At 31.5% G+C, this 27,123-nt stretch overlaps 2 protein-coding genes across 2 annotated transcripts; one reads left to right on the forward strand and one right to left on the reverse strand.

Annotated features, from left to right (window-relative positions):
* Positions 1-307: 307 nt before the first annotated feature.
* Positions 308-27,091, reverse strand: LOC132758700 (propionyl-CoA carboxylase beta chain, mitochondrial-like). The gene is made up of 16 exons (XM_060750394.1): positions 26,845-27,091; positions 25,355-25,468; positions 24,901-24,969; positions 24,401-24,457; positions 23,396-23,509; positions 22,711-22,771; positions 21,892-21,941; positions 21,489-21,530; positions 7,416-7,482; positions 5,960-6,080; positions 5,305-5,510; positions 4,407-4,514; positions 3,868-3,968; positions 3,460-3,558; positions 2,947-3,043; positions 308-1,772 (listed from the first exon to the last, which is right to left on the reverse strand). Exons 1-16 carry the CDS (start codon positions 27,052-27,054, stop codon positions 1,651-1,653), a joined length of 1,638 nt encoding a protein of 545 aa, XP_060606377.1. The 5' UTR covers positions 27,055-27,091; the 3' UTR covers positions 308-1,650.
* LOC132758699 (uncharacterized) lies at positions 11,539-17,954 on the forward strand. Its single transcript, XM_060750393.1, has 2 exons — positions 11,539-13,532; positions 15,806-17,954. The coding sequence occupies exon 2, from the start codon at positions 16,096-16,098 to the stop codon at positions 17,902-17,904; it is 1,809 nt and encodes a 602-aa protein (XP_060606376.1). The 5' UTR covers positions 11,539-13,532; positions 15,806-16,095; the 3' UTR covers positions 17,905-17,954.
* Positions 27,092-27,123: the final 32 nt, after the last annotated feature.

Below are 27,123 nucleotides of genomic sequence, written 5' to 3' on the forward strand. Positions count from 1 at the left end.
GTTGTAGTAATAAGTTGAATTAATAACAGTTTAATATAGGTATTGTGTTCAGGAACGTCTGTAGGTAAATACCAAGTGCATTTTTTTAAAGTTTTTTTTCCTCAAAATTAAGCTAACAATTTAATCCATAACTCCATATGTGTAATATACATGTAGTTTCCTGATTTTAGAACTGTTTAGTACAGGGGTTTCAATGATAAAAAGTTAATAGTTGATCTGTATAATGTATGATTAGATTGTACTGACCTTTTAGTTTACAAGATGGTCATCAGAGCAACTATAGCTATATTTAGATAAAACAACACAATTTCTGATAAAATGTTTTATTTTGTTTTTTTTTAAATCTTTAACAAATGCATCATCTGTAAAAAATAAATGATCTACAAATGAGTATCATAAACATAATTATAAATACACAAACAATTACTACACATACTAAAGTAAACCATGCAAGTATAGGGAGCAACAAATGGTAGTTTGCACTAAATTCAATCTGTTTAACAACACAGGTAAAGTCAATTTATCATCTTACACCTGTACACATTCATGATGAGTTATCAATGATGAAGTGGATTTCAGGTATCAAATTCTGTGATCACTTTTATGTTCAGATCTGTGATACTTTGTTTTTCGAGACGTAAATACTCTTTCGGAATTAATCGTATTTTGTAAATTTCTATCTCTAGGTTTCATTTATAAGTACAGAAACTAGCTATGGCTATTATAATAGTATATCTTATCTGGTAATACAAGGGTGTCAATATACTAATTGCAACCACCAACATACAACTATGCTGCAACATTCAAAAATATGGTTTCCCATTTAGGGGTTCAAGTAAAACGCTAATGTAACTGAGCATTCAACAATCTTGTACTTTGACCAAGTAACTCAAAACCCAACCCAAAAAGCATACCCTCCAAAAGGAATATGGCCACATTAAATTGAAACCCATTCCAAAAGCACACCCTCAGTGACCTTATTTCTTGAAACCTATCCCAAAAGCATGAATGACTCGCACCAAAAACTTAAAACTCCCACACAAGTAGAAGAAGTAGGTAGGAACCAAATCATGCACTATCTAAAATATCAGTGAAATATGTAAGACGAAGATGCCTTGAGAAAATGAATACATACATTGTGACAGAATCACAAACTGTAACAATAATTTATGCTCCAAAAAAAACTAAAACTTTTTTTGGAACATAAAAATATAATATTAAAAATACCATTTAATATATACCTAACAAGAGATTTTGAAGGCAAGAAAACTATTCAAATATATATTTTTTCTACATTGGTCTTGCAGAAATGTTAGACAAAAAAAGTGTCATTTATTAAAAATATACCTTTGTACAAATTTACACAAGTACAAAGTAATGCATTATTGTGTCAATTCAATTGAAATTGCATATATAAAGTTACACACACAATGTTCTGTTCTGTTACATAATCTCATACTTTAATGACTGAACACGGTTGTATTGTTCTACATGCTTTTTGATATACCACTAATATATCAACTACAAAAATCTACACCTAAAAAGCCTGGAACAATTTTCACCATTTAAAAGGGGAACATTGATAAGCACTAGTGCAGTTTAACATCCTTCTCTAAATATTAAATTATAATGTGCGCCGCCGCGATGTGATTAAAGTGGCATATTTGCATGTTTCTTCCATGGGTTTTCTCGTTTTTTACTGGCTAAAACATCTAAATCAAGGCATATTCTTCTCCTGGTTGTTCTTGGTTCTATTATGTCATCAACAAATCCTGAAAAAACAAAAAATACAGTATGATATACTCATTTTACCCGTAACAGAGTAACTGACTACCTGATATTATGAAATTATTATACATTGTTAAGTATAATACCAAATACAACAGTACACAGCTGCTAGACCTATATCGGAGGAGGTACCACCTAAGTCTAATATAGGTTTTGTAGCTGTGTACAAGTTTAACAGGAACAGTTTAATTGTATTAAACAATGTATAATGATCTCTTTATTTTTTCAAACCATCATTTTTTTGACATTTTGACAGAATTTGTTACTATTAGTGCAATGGTAACTTGATATGGATTTTTTGGACTGGGAAAATGAAAACGGGGCTACATTGAAAGGATTAGATCCAATGATTTCCATTGGATCCATTGAATCAAAAGGCTGTAAATTCATTGTATACGTTTTATGAAGTGGGTAATAAATATATTCAGGTTTGCTGGCATCATTTTTTTCTCCGTTTAATTTCATAAAATGTTTAAATAATGACTTTAATGACTAGGTAAGTAATAGAAAGAGCACCGAAACACGAGGCTATCTGATTTGTACGAGGGGGAGTAGCCCCCGAGTATAAATCAGATTTCCAAGTGTTTTGGTGTTCTTTCTCTTTTGTATCATAGTCAAACATAAAAGCACGTTCCCTGTTGTCACAATAAGAAACCCCGGCAAAAATGAACCAATGAACGAACATCTGAATATGACATTTCTGTCGCTTTCCCTTTCTCTGCCGTCACAAAATGTAAACCCCAGCAAAAATGAGCCAATCAATGGGCATGCTCTGGAGTGCGGGTAACTAATACCCGCACTCCAGTTAACGCACTGTGCATGTATATGTATACGATTTAACCCTGACACATTTTTAACAGAAAGGTCTCCAAACTATGATACAATAACACTTTTGAATGCTGTGTACTTTCAACATATCCATCCATAAACAAGTCAAGTAAATGGAACACACATTATAATCAATTTTTACTATGTTCAGCAACATTGTAAGTTTAAAAGTAAGTACTCATACTTTTTTCCTAAAGTATACATATTTCAGAGAATATAATTTATGTCATAAAATGAACACCTTTATATGGACCATGGAAGATAATAGTTTTGCAATGAATGGAAGATAATAGTTTTGCACTTTGCCTTCAAATTATAGAGGATACATACCCCTAACAGCAGCTGGGAATGGATTGGCAAACTTTTCCACATATTCTGCCTCATTCTTGACTTGATCCTTGCCTCGGAATATGATAGACACTGCCCCCTGTCATAAGAATAATATAAACCATTTATACAAGTCTACAGTTATAATATTTTCATAACATTTTGTTTATAGCACCTTATCTTAGTACTTCAGTCATAAAATATACTAAGTTGGCAATTAACTTATGTGAGCATGTATGTTTTCTTGTAAGTTGCAGCCAATTTTTTTCAAATAAATCATTCTGAACAGCAGTGGACTACAATTCATCTCAAAAAAACTTAAAACATTTAATAATTTAAGTATTTTTTTGAGTTAAATTGTTGCAAAAAACATTGTCATGAAAACAAACATGGAACATAAGGAACAGATTGAACATACATGTACTTGGCTCAAGCTTAATACACTCTGGACATACAGTATCTTAATAATGTAGATAAAATTACTATGTCAAGAAATAAGAAACATAAGAAACAGACCTTGGCTCCCATTACAGCCACTTCAGCCGTGGGCCAAGCATAGTTGGTATCTCCTCGTAGATGTTTTGAGCTCATTACATCATAGGCACCACCATACGCCTGAAATATATGTAACAACATGTAAAATATGGCATTTTACTGATACAAATCTAACATTTTCTTTATCATTAAACATGAAAGTATTACTGTATGAGTAATCCTATTACAACATAATCACTGTATTCCTAATTTCCATGTTTTTAGAGTACCCTAATCATGCCCTGTCAAGTTTAATGACATGCTTTCATCACATTAACCTATCTCATATCATGTTTTATCTGTAACCTTTATAATAATAAATTACGTAACATTTCCTTTTATTACAGAAATGAACTTTACCTTTCTTGTAATAACACAAAGTTACTATACCTTTCTTGTAATAACTGTAATTTTAGGTACAGTAGCTTCAGCATAAGCGAACAAAAGTTTAGCCCCATGTCTTATAATACCTCCATACTCTTGGTGTGTACCTAAGGAACAAAAAGAATGAACAATTACTTGGTTTAGTTTTGGTGCTTAAAGGCTGCATAGTGAATCTCACTGAAAAAGATATACACGTGTACATGTATTCATTTTTGGTTGGGTTTTAAATCACACCAACATTATAAATGTTTTATGTCAACTTGCCATTTTTACTAGTGGAAGAGACATAAGAACTCTAATGCTTTCATGCATTGTTTCAGGCACAAACCAGCATCCGAATAGAACCACCAATGTCCCGACAGTAAGCAAAGTAGAGAAATTCATAGACACAAGATCAACAATGTAATTTTTCTTTTTAAAAAAAACTTAAGATGACCTTACAGAGGCATCTGATCACATATCAAAACAGTGTGTGCTTAATAAGTGAAATTTGTGATAAACTTAAAACACAGAGAATATCTTTGAGTCTATTCCATTAGAGGTACCTGGTAAGAAGCCTGGAACATCCACAAATGTTACTATAGGTATATTAAAGCTGTCACAGAATCGCACAAAACGTGCCCCTTTAACTGAAGCATTTATATCGAGGCAGCCTGAAATATATAAACATTTTGAGTTACTGAAGCAGTTATACCAAGGCAGCCTGAAATATATTAACATTTAAAGTTAAATCATTCACACATAATAAATGCTCCTCTACACCACTTAACATAAATATATCATAACATAAAAATATGAAGCAGGAAAATACCAGTATGAATGTTAAATAAACATATATGGCTTACATATCATTTTATAATCCAAGTCTCTTTTTTAAAATGGAAAATCAGTTAATTTAGTAATTAATTTCAGTAAGCAACTATGTCTTGGTCAGAAAAAGCTGTTGTAATAAGAAGACAATAGTTTTGTGTAAAACTAAAATGGAATAATATTACAAAACAAAACAAATGCTTCCAGCCAGTTCAATGGTAAAACAAAGGCTATTCAGCAGTTAATTTGAGAAAAACAATGATTAAGTTACTGACCTAAAATCATGACCCTACAGTTTCAAATGAATACCTTATTCAAAAATGAGATGGGAAGGCATAAAAAAGTTTAAGAGTAAGAATTGTGTGAAAATGCAGAAAGAGTGGGATTGTCAAACTATTCTTTGAAAAGACCAGCTACATTAAGCCTCTATCATCAGACTATGTGGAAAAATACTTTCATTACTTTTGAATTCTTGAAAGAAGTAAAGTAAAGAAAGTGTGATAAAAAGTCAACAAAATGGATTGAAGGAAAAGTAGACAACTTTATGATTATCCAAGTTTTTCAAGGAGCATAAAAACTTTTAAAACAAAACAATAGGCAAAATAATTTGATCAAGAATATGAGACTGGTTACCTGCTGCCACTTTTGGTTGGTTCCCAACTATGCCAACTGTGCGACCATTCATGCGTGAGAACCCTACAACTATATTTTTAGCATAGTTTGGCATGATCTCAAAGAAGTTACTGTCGTCTGCTACACTTGTGATGACATCTTTAATGTCATAAGCTGCTGTTGTCTCAAGGGGGACAACTGTGTCCAATCCTGGTACATCACGATCCCTGAATATTTAAAAACAAATATGACTTTATTTGTAACATCTTGTGTTGATTTATTCTGCTTTTAATTCAAGTATCTTACTATATAGGGCAAATAGTCTATTATAGATAAAAATCAACACAAATCTAAATATCAATACACGTTTTGCTTTATTAGCTTCGTCAGTTGATAAAGGAAGTGACAAAAACCTAGATAACAGACGTCTACATTATCTTACTATATAAAATAAGTATATTTTTGGCCCTCGCAATTGCAAAATTAACAGTGCATTGCACTTGAAATAAAAATTTGCAGTATGTTTAGATACATTCGTTAACTTCATTCTCAGTGCTTATGCCTAATGGGTTTAAAAGCACATAAATAAAGTTAGAAAGTAATATTGCATTTATATGGAAGCTGTTTTCTACAACAAGTTTGACTGTATTTAGTCTCATGTATCAGCTGTACTTACCAAGGATCGTAACATTCTCGGATTGGTGCCGGGTCTTGATTACTCAGAGGTAAATAGTCGAAGAATTCTCTCAACTGTAGCAAGCCGTCAACATCATTCTCGAAAGCTCTGTGGGCAACACCTATATCAATAAGTAACATTAAATGATTTCTTACTGATTTTGTTACATTATATAGTAATTTTAATTAATTAGTTTCAAGTTATCTTGTTATTCAGTTTAAATTTATATTAACTTAAACAGTGGTAAAATGAATCAACTAACAATTCTATCAATTTTAAATTGTGGCTTAGGTTAGATCTCCTTATATCTTCAGCTGACCTGATAATGTTTATTCACCCTTACAGAATCACACAAAAGAAGCTTTTTTGCATATATAAATTAACCTGTATCAATAGCATATGGTGTTTAAATGTCCTTAAACTTCAAAAAACTTAAACAGACTTAAAATTGTTGTATGTGTTTAACTTCCGCAAACATTTACTGACCTGAAACTGCTACCCATGTTTTACTTCCACAAACATTTACTGACCTGAAACTGCTACCCATGTTTTACTTCCACAAACATTTACTGACCTGAAACTGCTACCCATGTTTTACTTCCACAAACATTTACTGACCTTAAACTGTGGTATATGTGTTCACTTCCACAAACATTTACTGACCTGAAACTGCTACCCATGTTTTACTTCCACAAACATTTACTGACCTGAAACTGCTACCCATGTTTTACTTCCACAAACATTTACTGACCTGAAACTGCTACCCATGTTTAACTTCCACAAACATTTACTGACCTGAAACTGCTACCCATGTTTTACTTCCACAAATATTTACTGACCTGAAACTGCTACCCATGTTTTACTTCCACAAACATTTACTGACCTGAAACTGCTACCCATGTTTTACTTCCACAAACATTTACTGACCTGAAACTGTGGTATATGTGTTCACTTCCGCAAACATTTACTGACCTGAAACTGCTACCCATGTTTTACTTCCACAAACATTTACTGACCTGAAACTGCTACCCATGTTTTACTCCCACAAACATTTACTGACCTGAAACTGTTGTATGTGTTTTATTTTCACAAACATTTACTGACCTGAAACTGTTGTATGTGTTTTACTTTCACAAATATTTACTGACCTGAAACTGTTGTATATGTTTTATTTCCACAAACATTTACTGACCTGAAACTGTTGTATGTGTTTTATTTCCACAAACATTTACTGATCTGAAACTGTTGTATGTGTTTTACTTCCACAAACATTTACTGACCTGAAACTGTTGTATGTGTTTTACTTTCACAAACATTTACTGACCTGAAACTGTTGTATGTGTTTTATTTTCACAAACATTTACTGACCTGAAACTGTTGTATGTGTTTAACTTCCACAAACATTTACTGACCTGAAACTGTTGTATGTGTTTTACCTCCACAAACATTTACTGACCTGAAACTGTTGTATGTGTTTTAGCGCCCCCTAACTCCTCTTGTGTGACATCCTCATTAGTTACAGACTGAAAAGAAAAATGAAAGTCTTTTGTAATTTATTAAAATCCTTTCTTTCCAAAATAATACAATAACATGTTTGCCCTGATATACTCACCTGATAATAAATCAGACTTGAAGGAATAGAGTTTATGTCAGAAAATCATAAAATACCAGTACCAGTCACATAGGGAACAATTCACCAAACGGTTAGTGAAAAATTGCTAATTTTTTAATCATTGTTACTCAGGACAGCCCCTTAAAGGATTTTACAAATGTAGCTAGTGAGTTAAACTTTAAAATATATAATGATGATCCGACCAATAGTACAAGCATTAAACAGCCATAACAAAATCATGAAAATATTCAGATGTCATCACTTTCAAATATAAGTTATCTTAATATATTCATAACAGTCAAATATTTGGAATGACAAAATTTCAGTCCATCAAGCATCAGTAACTTCCCTTGAAATCTTAAAACCTAATATCTGTTACTTCCCTTGAGCCAGCTGCAGCTGTGAAATATATAGCTCATAAACACCTCTCTGATAACAATCTATTTATTGCATCGGAAGTACAGACACTATTTGATGTCTGTAAAGTGCTAGAAACTGACAAAAAGTCTTTTATATTAATGCCTGTAGCTTGTACTAACTCTTGAAAATTTTCTAAGGGATAAAAACTATACCTTTATTTTTTGGGATCTATTTCAAAGAAACTAAATTGACTTTCAAGACTACAAAAATCATTCTGAGAAAAAACAGTTTTTATCACAGCATTTGTTATCAGATAAAGGGAGAAAAAATAAGAATGCGGTTTTACATCTTTGAAACTTCTAAACTAATAACTTTTACATTACTGCTTTGCATATATATGTTGTGCTTTGAGTTTAGAATGGTTCAGTTGTTACTTTATAGGATAGTAACAATTCTAAAATCTAGCAGGTAATAATAACTGGCCAGGCTCTAAATTGGTGGCAATTACCAGGCAGGTTAATATGAAAACCTATATATAATGTCACAGGAGGAATAAATGTTTTACTAAGTAGGACCCTCAGAATGACTCTCCAGAGATCTACCAACCAAGCTACCTTTATGCTTACACATTATCTCCCCAAATAAGCGAATAGTTCTATACTGTGATATACTCCCCCATTATAATAATGAAATTATAAGTTCTGAGAACACTTTGCAATGACCCGGGAATTGTAATATCATAATAGTGACCATTACTATATACTGTGAGAATAAGAGGCATTTTTCAATTAAATTTTACATCTTATATCTTAAAGTGTACAATTTTTTTCCCAGTTTAACCTGTAAAAACTTATGCAATCCTTTTACATTTTTTTCAAAAATTTTCATGTAATTAGAAACCCCCCAAAAAAACATTAAACAAATTAAAAAAGAAAAACAAAGAAATTAGGTTAGTAAGAAACTTCCTTCTAATATTCTCAGACAGTATAAAAGTTCAGTAAACAGAATATTATTATTTTTGATGAATAATTATTATTCAATGTTGGTATCCAAATACTAGTAAAACAAGAAAAATATGTGCCTTCATCTTCCTTAACCTTAACTTGTCATGTTGTGCATTTAAAGTCCATAGCCATAATGCTACATTTGATAGCCAGTTCTGATCACTTATAAATTTAATAAACCTAGATATGAGTATTAACTTTAGAAACCATTTGTATGTGATTTATGGCATGTCCTACACATATAAAATCAAATCATGCAAAATAACTTTGCTATGAATATTAGCTTCAATTAATTTGTATTTGTTTTTTCCAAATACAAAACTTGGCATGTAATAACAATGTAGTACACCTGCTTAAAATATCTTAAAAGTTGGCATGAAACTTTTGGAATCTAACATGAGAAATTACTTACAAATCATTATTGGGACTAATTGTTCCACCTGTGTGGCTTATCAGCAAAATGCTGTGTAAATATTTTCCTGGTGGCAGCTATACTACCTGCTGATATATATATCTTTACTGATTAGCTACATTATACTGTAAACAATATGTCAGCTGTCAGTCACACTAATTGGTTTTAATTGCTGTTTTAACTGGCAATTTCTAATAGGGGTGGAGGGTGCAAGACTGGAACAGCAAATAACATTTATGATTATTATATTTTTAGATATATAAAACACTGAAATGGCTATTCATTGTAGGTGTGAAGGACGCTTGTCCGTAGCAACCAAGTGAAATTCTATGAGTGTTTTACATTCACTTGAAGACTGGACCTTACAGAGACAAAAGGTTAAGAATGGAACAGTCATTCTTTATAACAACATCAAAGAGGATCAGTTACAAACTGAGCTTATAACCATAGCATGTTTATACTTTAATTAAGTCCTAAGTATACAAACATATTAATGGCTTTTTAAGTTATTTCTACAAATTCTTAACTAAACTCTAATTATATTCCTTTGAAGCAAGGCTAATCAAAAATCAATTTGTGGTACCAAGTGGTAATTTTAAGATTAGTAGAATAAAACCCACTACTTCAGGAATATACTTATCTGTACATAAGTTTTTTGCCAGAGTCAGAGTAATGGTGTAATACTTCCAATATCAACATGTAATTTATATAAAGTTATACAACAGGCATATACAAGAAGTTGATTTGTTTTGTTAGACACACTCTGCATGTTAAGGTCATATAGTGACTTTCAAGCATTACTTATGCAGGATGACATCCAGTGCCCATTCCTGCATTATTTCAGGCATGAGCAGGCACCTGGGTGGAACCACAAATGTTCTGTAAACTTGACAGCTTCCTTACATGAAAGAGTCCCAAGTCCCTGGTGGGATTACAATTCACAAAGGTGAGTGGCAAGTGATTTGAAGTCAATGACCTTTACCACTTAACCAAAGAGGCCGGGTACACACATGAAGCTCACATAACTAAGGCTAGGAGTGAAAGTTGGAAATTTAAAAAAAATCCTGTACATCCTGAATCTGGCTTATTTGCCCCTTTAAATTTTATCTAAAATACATAGATCAAGTGTTAAGGATCAGGATCAAATTTACAAAAAACTCAAACATTTTCCATTGTTATCCTCGTAGATTTAATATTTCATAAAAATTATTAACCTTAAAATTGCTTATGAAATTTTATAATAAATTTATTGTTATTTTACAAGAAATAGTTTTAGGAGTCTGGAAAAAAAACACTGGAATAACCTAAACCATTTACAAATAAAAGTCACCTTGAAACCCTTATCACACTGTCTGCTATTCACAAAAAATATATGTTGCCATCAAATTCTTTCATAATCTCAAGTATGTCAGCATTGCTGCACTTATGTTTTTATCTAATTTATTTCTTTTTATTGTTTTATATTTTAAAGGGTATAAAGTTATATCTTACAAAATATCTTATTTTTAAAAACTTTATTAACAGTAAAACTATGTTGTTCCCAATATATTACGGTTGATTCTCAAAAAAGTTGTAACATTGAATATGAATTGTATACATAAACAAAATAAAATGGTCTCCAGAAAAAAATATTTTGCTGCTCTATTTTGAACTGTATGATTTCGAGCTCATGACATTTGCTCTAAGGGAAAAACACACAGTTATTTCTTTCATTCAGGTAGAAGTATTCTTTTCCAAAATTAAAAATATAATTTTTTGCAACAGATATATAGCTTTATACACTTTGATGCAACATTTTGAAGACATGTACACTGACATTTGAGCCGCTTCATGACAAAACCAACATAGTGCGTTTGCGACCAGCATGGATCCAGACCAGCCTGCGCATTTTCCATTATTTCTCATGAACTCTGTGATTTTAATTTATTCAAATTTATTTTGTTCCTGGCTAACCAATACTTGGCAATGAGTGTAGTTCTTGCTCAATGAAACAACAACTTGTCCCTGACTTTTTAGCAATTTGCTTTTGTTTTCATTTCTCTTGGGGTTCTAACATTTCAAGATTTTACATGTATTATTTCAAGTAAATCAAAAGAAGGGGAGAATCAGGATGGTTTGTAAACTGGTTTATTCAAGGATCTACCAGCTTTGGTCTTTCAAGACTTTCATCATTATTTCAGTTAAGAATATCTAACCACCTGTCTATTATAGGCTAGTACATTACCTTACATTACACAACATTTCTTCACATGAAACAATTCAACATCCAAAGGGGATTGGAACTGAAATCGAGGAAGGTGATTCAAAGTAATCAACTATTGTAAAGTTACATAACACAGAGATAACAGCTGATTTTCAACAGGTTCTAACTTTTGCAATCCAGATGCCAATTCAAATTGGGCATCAAAATGTGCTGCTTTTGATGCTTGGAACACGGCCTATCAGATAAAACTGTTAATGAATGCAGCGATCAAGAACACTCAAGACTGCATGAAAATAATACCGGGTTTTCAAATTACTTTAACAGATATTCCATTACATATACTAAATTACACATATACTAAATTACACATCTTCTAAAATGCCTAATGAAAAGTTATAAAAACATTTAGGATTTCTGTAAATACACTTTAGAAATAAAAACCTGATTATCTTAATGTCTTTGATAATACCCAAAATGCATTTGGGCATAAATTATAATTCTATAGTAATTTAGTAAATGTTTAATGTAAAATATTCCATTTCTAGAAAAAATATTTAATTTTTTGTTCCAACCCCCCTCTAAAAGTGTTATGTACAAGAACCTGGCATAAAAATTTTGAAGTGTTAACTGTTTTTATATCATTTATATTTGTAATTTTGTTGGTATTATAATACTGAGGAAAAACAGACATCCCTACTGCTTTGATATGGAGACTGATAAAACTATATCTTAGAAGATTTTTGATAATAAATATCATTTCAACACTTTGAAGGTAAATATCGGCCTATAAGACTTCACCAGCCTAAATGGCTTATGAGTAACCAGGTGAAAGGTTGGTATTAAAAAGGCGCATGATTGATATTCAATTTCAAAATATATTTATGTTTTTTTGTATTTTAGAAAAATTTAAATGTCCGCAGAAATTTGTTTTAACAATATTTTTGTATTTATTTTCTATTTTATAAATGTTGGATTTATTTGATCAACTCCCAAAAATTGGCTTTCATATGATGAAACATGGTTGTGACTCAAGAAGGGCTCAAACCTATGATCCCTGGACTGTGAAGAAGACTCTTAACCACATGAACACCAATCCCCTTATGCTAATCGAGGTTTAAATAGCAATGAATTTATGAAAAATTATCAAATGAAATAATGTCAAAAAATAACAACAACAAAATATTACAGAGTATCAAAAGATTTAGTTCTTTAAACTGAATTATAGTCATCCACGGGTGTAAAAATATATTCAACTTCAAAAAATTCAAACAATTACAATGAACTTCGACAAATGTGTATTATACAGTATCTATCTAAATTTATAATCGTTATGCTTTCCAGACAGAAATATCATTTCAACTGTTCCAAGTACAATATTTTAAGTTTTCATATAATTCTGTTCTGTGTTTTGCCTAAGTATAATTATGATGCTATCTTCAAATCACATAACCAAACAATCATGTCGCGAAAATTGTATTATGTATAAAAACATCAAAGTAAAAACCTAAACAAAAATTAATTGTTTCAAGACAAAAAGGAAATATTTTTTGTGAATTTTTTTTTTTTTAGAAAATACAACATAATTCCTCAAAGAAACATCAGTACAAAGTAGAAACCATGCCTTTAGAGTTGAGAGGAACCATGTAAGCCTAGCCTGAGGAGAGAAAACAGAAAATCTCTTATCTGACACATAAAACCAGCCCTGGCAGAGAATCTATGGTAATTTATTCCCAAAACTGATAAGCCACTGATAAAATTCACAGTAATCGATAAGCCAAATCCCGAAAACTCTGTGAAACTGGTGTTTATAGACGGGGAATAAGTCTGGGATGAAATGTATTTACCAGAAATATTTATATTACAGGGGCAGGGTATTTACTCTGTGATGACAGTATGTGTCAATGAGAACTCATAATAACTGTCATACTATAAATGTGAGACGAGGATTATTAAATATATGATATATATCTGTAAAAATAATGGTAAGTAAATTTTTCAGGGTTTTTAATCATCATTATTGTTTCTATTATCATTAATTAAATTTTGAAGAAAAATATTTTTTTTTATTTTCAATAAATAATTCAAATAATTTTTGTATGTAAAAAATAAAAAATATTACAACACTTATTTTCTGCCAATTGATACCTACTACATGTTTAACATAATACTGTGTGTGTTTTAAGTACTATTTTGTTTTTTCCTATTTACGCTTTTTTACGTAATTACTTTTATCTCTATAGGAAACTGAAATATTTTTATATTCAAAATAGTACTTAGTTTTAATGTAAATTGTTTAATTAAGACACATTTGAATTGTACATTTTTCTGCCATTTTAATGTTAGGTTTTCTAATAATATTTCGCCATGTCTGTTATTTGTTATAATATTTATGGCGAAAGCCAAAACGTTGATAAATAATAATCATCAAAATTCATGTGCTTTTGTTGATTTTTCTATGCTAAATAATTTTTGTTGCATTTTCAGCCATTTTTTTCATGATAACCTGATTTTCCTAGCGTTTTCTTATTTTTTGTTCCTGGAAATGACAAAACTTTTAATAATAAAAATTTTCTCACTCATGTCATTTAAAATACATTTATTAGAATTATAAAATTTAAATTAATTTGGATCAAAACTCTTCTCTAAACTGTCTCTCAGATGTAGAAAAAAATAAAACAATAAAAAAAGTAACCTTAAATGAACCATAGGGGAATCAATCAATGTTTTAATAAATAAAAGTTACAAAAATATTAAACTTATAAAAATGTTGTTTTTTAATGCATAAAAATTTAATTTCACAAATAAATATTTATTCTATTGTTATCTAGCATATTATTAGATACAAGTTCTGTTAAGACAATTCAATTCTTTAATGAAATTTAAACATAATACATGTGTACTACTATACTATATCAAAATGTAAAAAAAAGTTTCTAAACATGTAAAGCTAAAATATATATATTTTTTAATTTATGACATTGACTAACTTAAAGATAGGTTCAATTTAGTTATCAAGATATACTGTGAGATTTTATTTTCAACCAAACTCGGAAAAGCTTAAATCTTATTGATGCAAGCTGAAAGAAACTGAACATCATATGTTGGGACTAAGAGAAGTTTATATTCAAACTGAGTTTAAAGTAAATTCTGTGCAAGAATTATCCACGCATCAAGCTCTTAAAAATAGTTACTTTGATAGTTTATAAGCACTTAAAAAAAAAATTAACACCTATTTTCTAAGAATCTAATAAATAGCGATTTACAAGAATTAAATAAGACCTTTATACACAAATTTCCTTTCATTATTTACATACTTATTATTATCAAAATTGAGAATATAGATATTATCAGAGACATATTAAGATAGGGTCTCTGATATTATCAAACAAAAGCAAAATGCTTAAATATGTAAAGCAAATCTTGTGTTCTTATCTATATATCATCAAATAACACTAGAAACACATGTGCAGTATAACTGACCCATGACAAATTGCCTTGATGTGTGCCCCTCGGCTTGGGCACTGTCTTGACTAATTAAGCTCCTGTAAACCTTCCCACTCTCATCTTGTTTCAAACAAATATCTCAGGCAGTACGATATCTTGGTCTTTAAATTCAATCCCTTTCCTTAAGACTAGAATGAACTATTTTCATAGTCTTTTCCATTTACAACATATTTCAGTGTTTGGTGCCCATACATTACAAGCAAAATGGAAAATCCTCTGCTTTGAATTAGGAACTTGGCAGTTTAAGTTATAATTATATTAGAAATCTTAATACCAAAATGATAAATATTTAAACTAAGGCTTGATTTTGCTATTTTTAGATTGAAAATTCACATTTTGGCGATAACAATTTTTTTTACCATTTTATTAGTTTATTTTTTTTTTTTTACCATTTTACTGCTAAATTTAATTTTTTTAATCTGAAAAAGGTAAAAAATCCATTAGTACTCTAAACTATATGGTAAAAATATTATTGCTCTGTGTTATTTAAGAGTTCCTTGTAATAAAGAGATGTCACTGTGGTCAGCTTTCAGAGCAAAATACTTGCAAAAAGTTTCTTTCACTATTTTTTTTAAAAATGTTTTAGCAACAGACAAGTCATATGAAGAAAATAATTAGAACTGTAATATTTTCTGTAAAACCTAGATGAAGATTTTTTAGCTTCAATATATTTTATCTGATACAGAGAGAATTCTAAATTCTTCCCTTATCAATCCACTTAAAATAAAATGCTTTCCAATGTATCTTTCAGATAACTTTAAGTGTCTGCAGCTTGAAAATGTTCAAGTGCATCCTAAGGAGACCATACTGGCTGTATTGATTAGGATAATTACTTCTGCAGAAACTGAATATGTTCCGGTCTCTTTGACCATTCAGGCTAATCAAGAATGAACTGGCCCTGAGCTTGATTTATGTTTCAAGTGAAAGATGGATTACCCTAAAAAATGTTGAAAAACATGGAATAGAACACTAATGAGGAAGACATATATTTAAGAAGCTAGAAATTCAGAAACAGACCTTGAGGGCAGGCAAGTAGAAAAAATGGCAGCGGGAAATATTTTCAAATATACATTTTTATCAATATTTATTTTCTGTGGTACCAAGATGCTTTACCTTGTAAAAGAATCAAGTGAAAACTATTCAAAACAATTGCCAGTTGATGACAATGATTACTTCAATACTTTCAAAGAGCAAAATTTCCCAGTATTACATAAGGATTCTAACAAGGTAAAAAATAAACCTGGATTAATTCAAATGGCTATTCAACAAAGGAATTTTAAGAAAGATGTGGAGGTTATATCAAAAATTAATTCAACAATGTTAACAAACAATAATCTTAAGAGGAAAAGAAAACTGCTGTCTGAAATGTGGGATACATATTACAAAGTTAAGGAAAGTGTAACACTTGGAAAGCAAGTTCAAAGGTTACATGCATTTCACCAGGTTGGGAATGACACTTTCGTGTATTCGGTGTTCTATGATGACAGGCAGATTTCAAAAAATAAAAACCCAGTTCTACAAATTGTAACAATTTCAAAACTACAATCAAAATCAACTTTAATGTGTAAGTTCTCTGAAAGCAGCCGAGAGGATGGTCAATGGGTCACTGCAGTTAAACAGGAACTTAGTGATAATCATGGTAAAATATATGGGGGAGTTTTATACACTTGTAATATCCCTAACATACTTCATAAAACTCCACAGAAGACAATTCATTTACAAAGTCAAATCACTCAGGATGATAATCTCTCAAAGGTGACAAGCGCATTAGTAACCATGGAAGTAATTTGGCTAGAAATGTCAAATTGGAAGTCAGCAATATATCATGATGCAGATAATCTCCAAAAATCTCAAAGTGTGAAGCAGCATATAAACTCTGCAAACAATTTCTTGGAAACTTTTCCGAATAGCAAAGAATCGAGAAAAAATCAAACAATTGATAAATCACAGATATCAAGTCCAGAAATAATTCAAGGGAGACAACTGGATTTGGCAATGAAAGAAAAATATAAAGAGTTATCTAGAACTAGAAACAATAGCTTGCCAACTGTTTCTATATGTGTTCCACCATTATTCGGCGACATAAAACTATCTGAATTCATACAGTTTGTTGAAATTCACAGAATTCTTGGTGCTAGTCAGATATTTTTCTATAAAATGGATGTTACATCTGACATAGGACAAATGTTGAATTATTATCATTCTCAGGGTCTGGTATCACTGCATGATTGGATATTACCAAAAGAACTTCAAGTCTCTGAAAATATCTGGTACAATGGTCAAAGTGCTGCACAGCAGGATTGTTTGTATAGGAACATGGGGAAATATGATTATACTGCCTTTATTGACCTTGATGAGGTCATAGTTCCAACATCTGCATCAGACTGGCCACAAATGCTCGAACAATTAGATAAAACTTATACTGAAGGTAAAAACAGACATGCTGCGGCATACATATTCAAAAGTGCTTTTTTCGAGCCAAATTATACAAATACTGAGAAAACTAATATAAAACATGAAAAATTGTCATTCTTGAGAAGTTTGTACAGGACTGAAAAAATCAGTTCAATAAGAAATAAAGTGATAGTAAAGCCAGTATTTATAGAATTTACAGGAATACATCATGTTTCTAAATTAGTGAATTCTGAATTAAATCCTGAAATAGTTAACGTTCCAGTAAATAAAGCACTGATTCACCACTACAGGAAGTGTACAGAAGCCTTAGATACAGAAATGCATTGTGGGAAATATGTAGCAGACGCAAATTTGTTAAAACATTCTGAGACGCTCCTAAAAAACTATGAACGTGCATTGGATGATAACATAAAATATTTCAAAACTATAAAATAGTGTGATATATTATTAAAACATTCCTTTATCATTAAAAAATATTAAATGTTTATGTTTGTTTTGATGATTTCAGCCAACTCTAAGTGACTCCAACCAAGTATACGGTTTGCCTTCCTTCAATGGCCAAGAATGAACCAAATTTCATAAACATTTCAATCATATCTTAAATTATCTGATTTCTACAAAAATTCATTTAACTCAATAGAGAATCACAATTAACTGACATGACAGACCAATGTAATAACTTTAAATATTTCATATATCTTTATTACCATACATTATGTCTATAATAGTAAGTATTAAAGCAGCTGATATGATTTTTTTAAACATCTATTTAAAGATATATACAACAGTTTTCATACAGACATACAGGTAGAATAAAAACTGATTTTAATACCGGGTAACAGCATTTACTGATTTTTTGCATTATGTTACTTAGAATATGACTGAAAAATTTAATGCTAACAAGCAAATTCGTTGAATTTATATCCCCCGCCGAGTACTGGTTATTATTAACACAACAACTGAAGACATAAGGCTTTATTTATATATTAATCATGGCATAAACAGTAATATTCTTTGAACCTGATAAATATTCAGGGAAATAACAGAGCCATAACTTTGTGTTAAATAGTAATACCTGGAAATGCCAATAAGATGTATGCCTACTACATAACTAATCAAGGGCCATAAATCTGAGTTATAAGTATCTGACCGGAACAAGGCGACTATATGCACATCTCCTCTTAAAATTGAATTCCAGCCAGTAGTTACAGAGAAGTAGCACGGAAACGATTATTGCTCTGGTTGTATACTGCCTAAGTTATCAAGGGTCATAACTCTAAGTTAAAATGTCTGACCCGAACAAGGCGACAATATGCGCATGACCTCTTGGTATTGAAGGTTCAAATAAAGTTTCATTGAATTCCAACCAGTAGTTGCAGAGAAGTAGCACAGTAACGATTTTTTCTCTATATGCATACTAGATAACTAATCAAGGGCCATAACTCTGAGTTAAAGTGTCTGACCGGAGCAAGGCGACGATATGCGCATCTCCTCTTGGTATTGATGGTTCCCATAAAGTTTCATTGAACTCCTACCAGTAGTTGCTGAGAAAAAGCACGGAAACGAATATTGTCCTATATATGCATACTGCATAACTAATCATGGGCCATAACTCTGAGTTAAAGTGTCTGACCGGAACAAGGCAACGATATGCGCATCTCCTCTTGGTATTGAAGACTCCCATAAAGTTTCGTTGAATCCCAGCCACTAATTGCAGAGAAGTAGCGCGGAAACGATTTTTACTCCATATGAATACTGCATAACTAATCAAGGGCCATAACTCTGAGTTAAAGTGTCTGACCGGAAAAAGCCAACGATATGCGCATCTCCTCTTGGTATTGAAGGTTCCCATTAAGTTTTGTTGAATTCAAGCCAGTAGTTGTAGAGAACTACTCCGGAAACGATTTTTACTCTATATGCATACTGCATAACTAATCAAGGGCCATAACTCTGAGTTAAAGGGTCTGACCGGAACAAGCCGACGATATGCGCATCTCCTCTTGATATTGATGATTCCCATAAAGTTTCGTTGAATTCCAGCCAGTAGTTGCAGAGAACTACTCCGGAAACGAAATTCAGACGGACAGACGGACGGATGGACAACGCCAAAACTATATCCCCCTCCTGATTCCATCGGCGGGGGATAAAAAAACATGGGAGATGATCCTGATCACCAAGCTAATTTACCCTTGAATTATTACACAAATAATTGATTTTGAATTTTATTCGGAATATATTTCTTTATTATAATTTACTGTTTTCCCATTTTAAATGTCCCACACAAGAGTTTTTAAAATTCTATGTATTTAGGCTTTTGGAGTCACACCAGCACAGGAAAAGTTGTTTTACAATATTATTCCTATAAATGGTGGATGAAATCTGTAAGTTCCCCTCTGTATATTATTTCTAGCAAAACCAGGTGTGCTGTTTATCAAATTATGACAACTGTTTATTCAAGTTACTACTGCATAATGACCATGATATACACAGAAAGCATATCTTTTATAGAATATGCATATCTAAAACACCTTTCAATTTTTATTAATGTATTATCTTCAATCTGTATATTTAATAATCTACATCTGTAAGTGTGACCTTGTATGATGCTGGTAGCATGTTCAAATGTAATACATCTTAAAAAGGCTTTCTCATTTGTCATTCAGTATTAAAGACTCACAGACTTAAATGTTTAGAATAATGTGACATTGTATCATATTGATATACTGTATATGATTTATCTACAGTGTGATGTATCATTGAAGTAGCACTAGTACACAGATGGGTACTGCGTTACAAACAAAACACCATTACCAGTCATTTAAGATTCATGTAATTACATTTAAGCAACATACCTTCAACAAATACCACAACTCAAATGTATACAACAAGCATATATAGTGATGTTCAAATAAAAAAATCTACAAAAATTAGCTTCTTTTACCATACATTTAAACAAGTAACAAGAAATTAACAAAAAGCAAGGTTTTTGTGTAAAAAAAAAAACAACAGAGGGCCATAATTACAAAATTTGCGCCAAGACACATGATGATCAGTGAAAGATTACATGAAATGTTATTAGACAAGTTGTTAGACTTGCACACAGTAAAGATTGTTTACACCTAGTTGCATGCCTGATGCCATTAACCTTGCAATCTGGTGGTAGTTGTGGTAGTTCTGGATCACGGCAGTAAGCCACATTGAATTCATCAGAGAATAGTTCAGCCATCGCATCAATCCTGGGTAGGCTGTCAAGCAGTTTACCAGTACTAGTTAAGGAACTGAAACTTCTGTACATACCAGAGCAGAGGTACAGTGCGAATGACAGAAAAGATTTCATGATCAATCGCAACAAAAGTGACCTGCACTTGACAGATTCACAGTCCAACTCTCTACATATTGATCTAACTGTACGGCTGAAAAGCACCTTGCAATCTAATAGATACAAGTCTATATAAACTAAGTGACAACTGGTGAGGGGCCAATTTTGACCCAAGATGCATGATTTATGCCACTTTTGTAGAGGACCACAAGGTCATACTACAATCATGCCAAATATCTAAGCTCTAGGCATAGAAGTTTCTGAGGAGATGCCTTTTAAGATATATTTGCTATACAAGTCTATATAAATTAAGTTGTACCAATTGGTGGGACCAATTTGAACCAAGGGGCATGATTTATTAACTTTTGAAGAGGTCCACTTGGAAATGCTACATGCCATATATCTACCCTGTTTCATAAGAAAAGACTTATTTTCCTATAAAAGCCTATGAACTGTGGCATGATTTATATAACTTTTGTAGAGGGTACATGCCAAATATCTAAGCTCTGAGCATTGTAGTTTCTAAAACGATTTTTAAAAGTCTATTTTTAGTTGCTGTGACTACTTTTGCATCAGACTGGAATCATTCATATAACTTTTATAGATGACCGCTTTAAGATCATTCCTATGAAGTTTGGTCAAAATCCATTAAGTGATTTAGTAGGACATGTTATACACTGTATAAATTATAAAACTTTACCTTGACAACATCAGGACCTGTGATGAACAAGTACGAAGTATCCTGAAATAAATAACAAATCACACATTCTGGTTTGATTTTTACTATACATTTGTAGAAAAGAAAATTGTACGGAAAGAGGTGCACAAGAAATATTTTTCCCTTACATTAATATGTATAACTACTTTCATTGTCAATTTTCATCAACTAGCATTTATGTAACATGTTTTCAGTTGATATGCACGTGACAACAACACAAAATACTTTCTTAATGGAAAGAAAATAATATTACAACAGTTTTTGTTCATTTTATATGAATTATAATAATCAAATGACATTGTTTCAATGTTCTAAACTTTACAAATTGCCTTGATTAAAAAAGTGACTGACAATATTTAACATGTTGACAAAAGTTTCCACTCACCTTGACCATAAAAGTATAGTCTGTCAGGGCAGGTGAATACACTGCACCACCTATAATATAACAAATATATTTACATATCCTTCCATACAATATATCATACTTAACAAACCTTATAATACAAGAATAAGATATAGATTCAAATTCATTTATTGCTTATCTTTGCTCATCCTAAATACACATACCAAAAGAAATCACTGCAATGTCTGGACAAGAAAAGAGGAATTTCTGAAAATAAATGTTGAAACGCCTGGCATATCTCCCTGAACTAAAGTAGTATAATTTCTTTCTTTGTATTTTAGACTGTCCATTGATGATATCATAAGTTTGAGTATTTTACAGTAAAGAATAGAACTAAAATAGGTATCAGATTTCTAAATCATATGATAAATATTGTTGTTACATTGGAAGTAACATATACAAATAGGATCTTACATGTGATTTCATTTCATATAAATTGACCACAGTTGGCACATCTGTGTTTTAAAATATTTAGCGTGGTAAGCATTATATGAATAAGGAAAAGCTTATAAAGTGAACCTTTGGCAAGCTTCATACATTTCTTAAATAAGGATAAGGTCAAAAACAAACCTATATGAAATAACAACACATAAAAGTTTTTTTTACCATTTGATATTACATTTGTATATAGTGGTTAAATGGAAAGGAAAAATAAAGGAAAATGATTATTTAACAGGCAATTTTTTATTATCAAATATTTGTCCTAATACAAAAATCTAAATGGTTAAAATCAGTAAATTGACTAAAGTATCTCCTTTCTTAGTATGTAGTTTAAGGTTTATATGACAAGATGTAACTTACCAGCACACGGACCCATAATGAGTGATATTTGTGGTATAACTCCAGATGCATTCACATTTCTCTGTGTAAAACAATTAATTATATAACTAATTAATTGATTTATATTGATCTTACTATAAGAATATAATGGCAAGTTGAGCATTTTTAACAAACAAACAGAAAGATTTTCTTCAAAATCCATGATAAATTTCTAAACTCACTGGGGTATAACTCAGTTCAAATCTATGCATTTGCTAAAGGTCTTTGAAAGTGACCTACACGTCCCAAAAACATGTGCAAAATTTCATATGAATATTCTTTAACCAAATTTTTTATGCTGGTGTAAGTATGAACAGTGAAACAATCAACTTCAAAACCAGCTTGTTTGTTTGATTTCTAACATGCTCAAAGAAATAAAATCTATAAAAAACAACATAATTAGCTTGTAAAACAAAACATATGATATAGTATTGTTAATATACTTGTCACAGGACCGTCAAAATCTGATTTTGACTTACTAGTCAATTTTTCTCTGCAGTATTTCTTAACTTGTGACGTTGTCTGTATAACATCTATATAGTAAAATCATGAAAATTTCCGTTTATCCGTACAAGCTGTAGGACAACCTGGGCAATACTGACAATTGATTTTGCTGCTTGACCTATTTATGGAGAAACAGAACATTTAAATACAAATTAAATCGTACCTGAAAGATATCAGCATAACCGGCAAGAGATTCAACACCTTCCTGGATCCTGGCTCCACCAGAGTCATTCAGTCCAATAACTGGGGCTCCAACTAACATGGCTTGATCCATTATCTGTTATAATGCAAAATATTGTTTAGGATACGAAATAAGGCATAATACAATGTAACTCATATTATGTTCCTATAGTGAGCTACAAGGTCAGTGACCTTAACCAATAAACTACCAGTAGTAGAATGGCGCCCTTTGCCTCAGAGTGACTTTGAAAAAATCAGCAGCTTTGCTCAATTTTCCATGTAGCTCTTAAACAAAATTAATGTAATAAAATTGCAAATTTTACGTAGGTCTTACAAAGGCATTCAATGTAAATTTTATATAGATGTCACTGATACATGTTTGTTTTTACAGTTGAAGTAACTCCAAAACTTTCAAGCCAATTTAATCATATTCAACACTCTAGAAACAAGATTCTGATCCCATATTGAACAATATTATATAACTGCCAGTGTCAACCAATAATAAATATCAGATAAAAAAAATAATGTAGCCTTTTTATAAGTCATCTCGATGTCATGCTTTATGGTTATCACCTTAGCCTGGGATACACGTTGATATATTTTGCTTATTCATAACATATGCGTTATTTCATACTCAATCGTGTTTTGATAATATCAAAGCCTAATCAAACATGTTGATCAAATTCAATCATCATGCAATAAACCAAATCAACAGAGTAAAATCTCTCAATTTTTAATTGCAAATGTTGGTATGAAAGCAAGGCTCCTTGACTGTTCGTTGAGTTTCGGGTCACTTCGTGGAAATTCTGTTTCTATTTGTAGACACTACTTTGTATTTGCATGAGTTATCGTTCTTTAAATTACACTTGTTATTTTCGGGTGATTACTAGGTGGCGCTTCGATCAAAAATTGTATTTCCCCCAGGCTGTTGATTAGCTGAACAGAAACACACAAAAAATCGACAGACTGGAACCCAGGTTAGGCTTACCTTACAGATCTTTTTGGCATGTGCACCAGACAAACTACCACCAAACACTGTGAAGTCCTGTAGGAAAAACAAACATAGTCAAGTATAAACAATAATTTGCAGTCAATTTGATTTTCCATCATTTAGATTTACTTTGTAGAAGTCCAGCTAAAGATACTTCTCCTTAAATATTTAAGTCCTTGCAGTTTTGTAGAAGAAAATTCTAAAGATATCACTTTTAAAATGCTTACCTAGCAGAAAAGTTATCCATTAAACTGGAACCATTTAAAGAACTTTGGTACATGTTCATTCCATGAACATTCAAGGCATACTTTATCAAATTTGACAAAAAGGTTTCTGAGAAGATGTCATTTGAAAATATTGTTCATAAATATTGTTGATAATATATATATAATATATATAAACAGACAGCTAACAATCATTCATCATAAAATCCTATTATGTCTTATAATCACTGTCATGTGTTAAGATGAACAATAATAATTGCCAATAATAAATACCTGACTGAACACAAAGCACATCCTTCCGTTGATCGTTCCACGACCAGTCACAACACTGTCACCAGGAAACTAAAATCATTAAATGCATTATAAATTACTACAATTATTTAACCTCAAAAAAACCCACAAAAAACATTATAATATATGATGTTTTATTTTTTTATCATTCTGGCAATTTTTGAATTTGATCCTCATTCTAAGTCTGAATTGTTAGTTAAATTTTAATAGTCACATTGAACCTGCAATATATGACCTTTCTATGGGAATTCCACAAAAAAAATCAAATAACTTGCTTAAAATGCATCTGTCTGATAAACAATGTAATGCTTACTAACTAAATTTCAAAACTATCATAACGGTACATGTACTTGAAAACAGAAATTGATGTTAAATTATAGAAGCAGGAATAACAATTTATCAGACAAAGAATTTTAAGTGATAGTAGGTGAGTTACCTTCTCATTTTCCATGCCGAAGTCAGTACAATTATGTTCAAGGAATGCATCATACTCTACAAAACTTCCTGGGTCCAACATCAAGTGTATCCTTTCTCTAGCTGTCAGTTTTCCCTATACAAGGTACATAAATTTACCCTATTTATAACTAGTATCATGTGAACATTCAGGAATTTTCTAGAACAAAAATAAGTCATTTACGTATTTGTCCAATTTTATGTTTCTATTGAAGAGAGAAAGAGAAAGAAAAAAAATTATACATTTCAGTTTGATTCCTAAATCATCAGGTGTAAAATGGGGATCAGATTGGATTACTGCCTGTCTTGCAATACAGAGCCCGGAACCTCGTAATTTTCGCAAAACTTGTCTTCTTCCTTCTCAAGGTATTGATCAAACAAGGATTTATACACTGTCACCGTAACGTAACGGTAACCTTGACCTTTTGACATTATAACATCAAAATCAAGACTAGGGGTCATCTATTATATTGATCACAGGCTATGTTACCACCAAGTAACATTTACTTTATGTTACAGGATAGATATAATGTGCAGCCTGACCATGACTTGAACTCAGGACCTTTGGAATATCATATAGAGGCTCTACCAACTAAGCTATCCGGCTGCTTACAAATTTACTCCCCCAATTGGAGAACATGTCATTCTTGACCTTGATATACTCTCACACTAAGTTGAAATTCATCCTCAAATTTAAATGGGAATAAAAATATAATGGACTCAGAACTTTATACAGTCACGGTACCTGGTAAAGTGCCAAATGTCACAAGGTGAGAAAAATGTTCAGGCTAACTGGAATTTGAACTTAGGAATCTGCTACTCAAATGACTGGCCCTTTACACATCTTAGTTTTACATATATGAACCATGTGTTCTTGCATATCAGACTGGTGTTTCCATCAGCTTTAAATACACATACCAGAAATTTCATCTGGCATGGTAGATGCCAAATGAGTCGCGTGCTGTATATACATTGTAATGACATGCTTATGATGATGTAATTTTGCCGTTGTGAATGAAGTTGTAATGTAAGAAAAAAGATATGGGTGTAAAGACATAAATTTTAAGGTAAGGAATTTAAAAAATGTGGTAGAATATGCAAGAAAAAATATCTGATATGTTTGCGTTTTGGATCAGATTATCAATCCCTCAGGATGTTCGGAACAAGTATACTTGTCAAGCCTCGTTACCACACAATGAGCAGATGCCCTCGGGCTGGATGTTCTAATCTGAACCGCAAGATATGAGATAGACTCATCGGACCTATGCTCACCCTGATTTTTATTTTTATGATATAAATTTTTATTAATATTCAGGTCCTTTTACTGCAAGACTGCTTGACATTCTCATATGGCAGTTTTAAAAACTTTTAAAGTATACTCATTATCTTCCCAAAAAGGATAACAGGATGACAATGGAAACAAGACATGTACAAATAAATATACAGATTAATGTGTCTTGGTTAAAAACATACCTTTTGGTGTTGCTTTGCAATTCTTTTCTCTCCACCACCCAATAAAGAAGCTTCTCTGGTCTTGTCAATCCGTTTCTTTACACTCAACGTATGCTGTGTACTTCCTGCAACAACACTGCAGCATCTTGCATTCTTCAAAATTACGTTTGAAGAAGCAAGAAGTCTACTTTTGTGCAACACAGCTTTTGTGAGTCTAGCAACACCTGCCATTTTGTACACAAGGTCGCAATCGGGTATTCTCTATTCCGAAAATTTCTATAAAATTCAACAGAAAAATCA

Source organism: Ruditapes philippinarum, unplaced genomic scaffold (assembly GCF_026571515.1).
Source record: "Ruditapes philippinarum isolate M1 unplaced genomic scaffold, ASM2657151v2 ctg2098_1_1_1_1, whole genome shotgun sequence".
Taxonomy (NCBI): Eukaryota; Metazoa; Mollusca; class Bivalvia; order Venerida; family Veneridae; genus Ruditapes; species Ruditapes philippinarum.

What these genes read in the sequence shown, in the direction of transcription:
- LOC132758699 (XM_060750393.1), top strand. Translation starts at nt 16,096, where the DNA reads ATGGCAGCGGGAAATATTTTCAAATATACATTTTTATCAATATTTATT.
- LOC132758700 (XM_060750394.1), bottom strand. Translation starts at nt 27,054, where the DNA reads ATGGCAGGTGTTGCTAGACTCACAAAAGCTGTGTTGCACAAAAGTAGA. An exon ending in TCGGCATGGAAAATGAGAAG is followed by an intron (nt 24,970 to 25,354) that starts GTAACTCACCTA and finishes TAATGATTTTAG; the next exon opens with TTTCCTGGTGACAGTGTTGT. An exon ending in TGGCTGTAATGGGAGCCAAG is followed by an intron (nt 3,044 to 3,459) that starts GTCTGTTTCTTA and finishes TTCTTATGACAG; the next exon opens with GGGGCAGTGTCTATCATATT.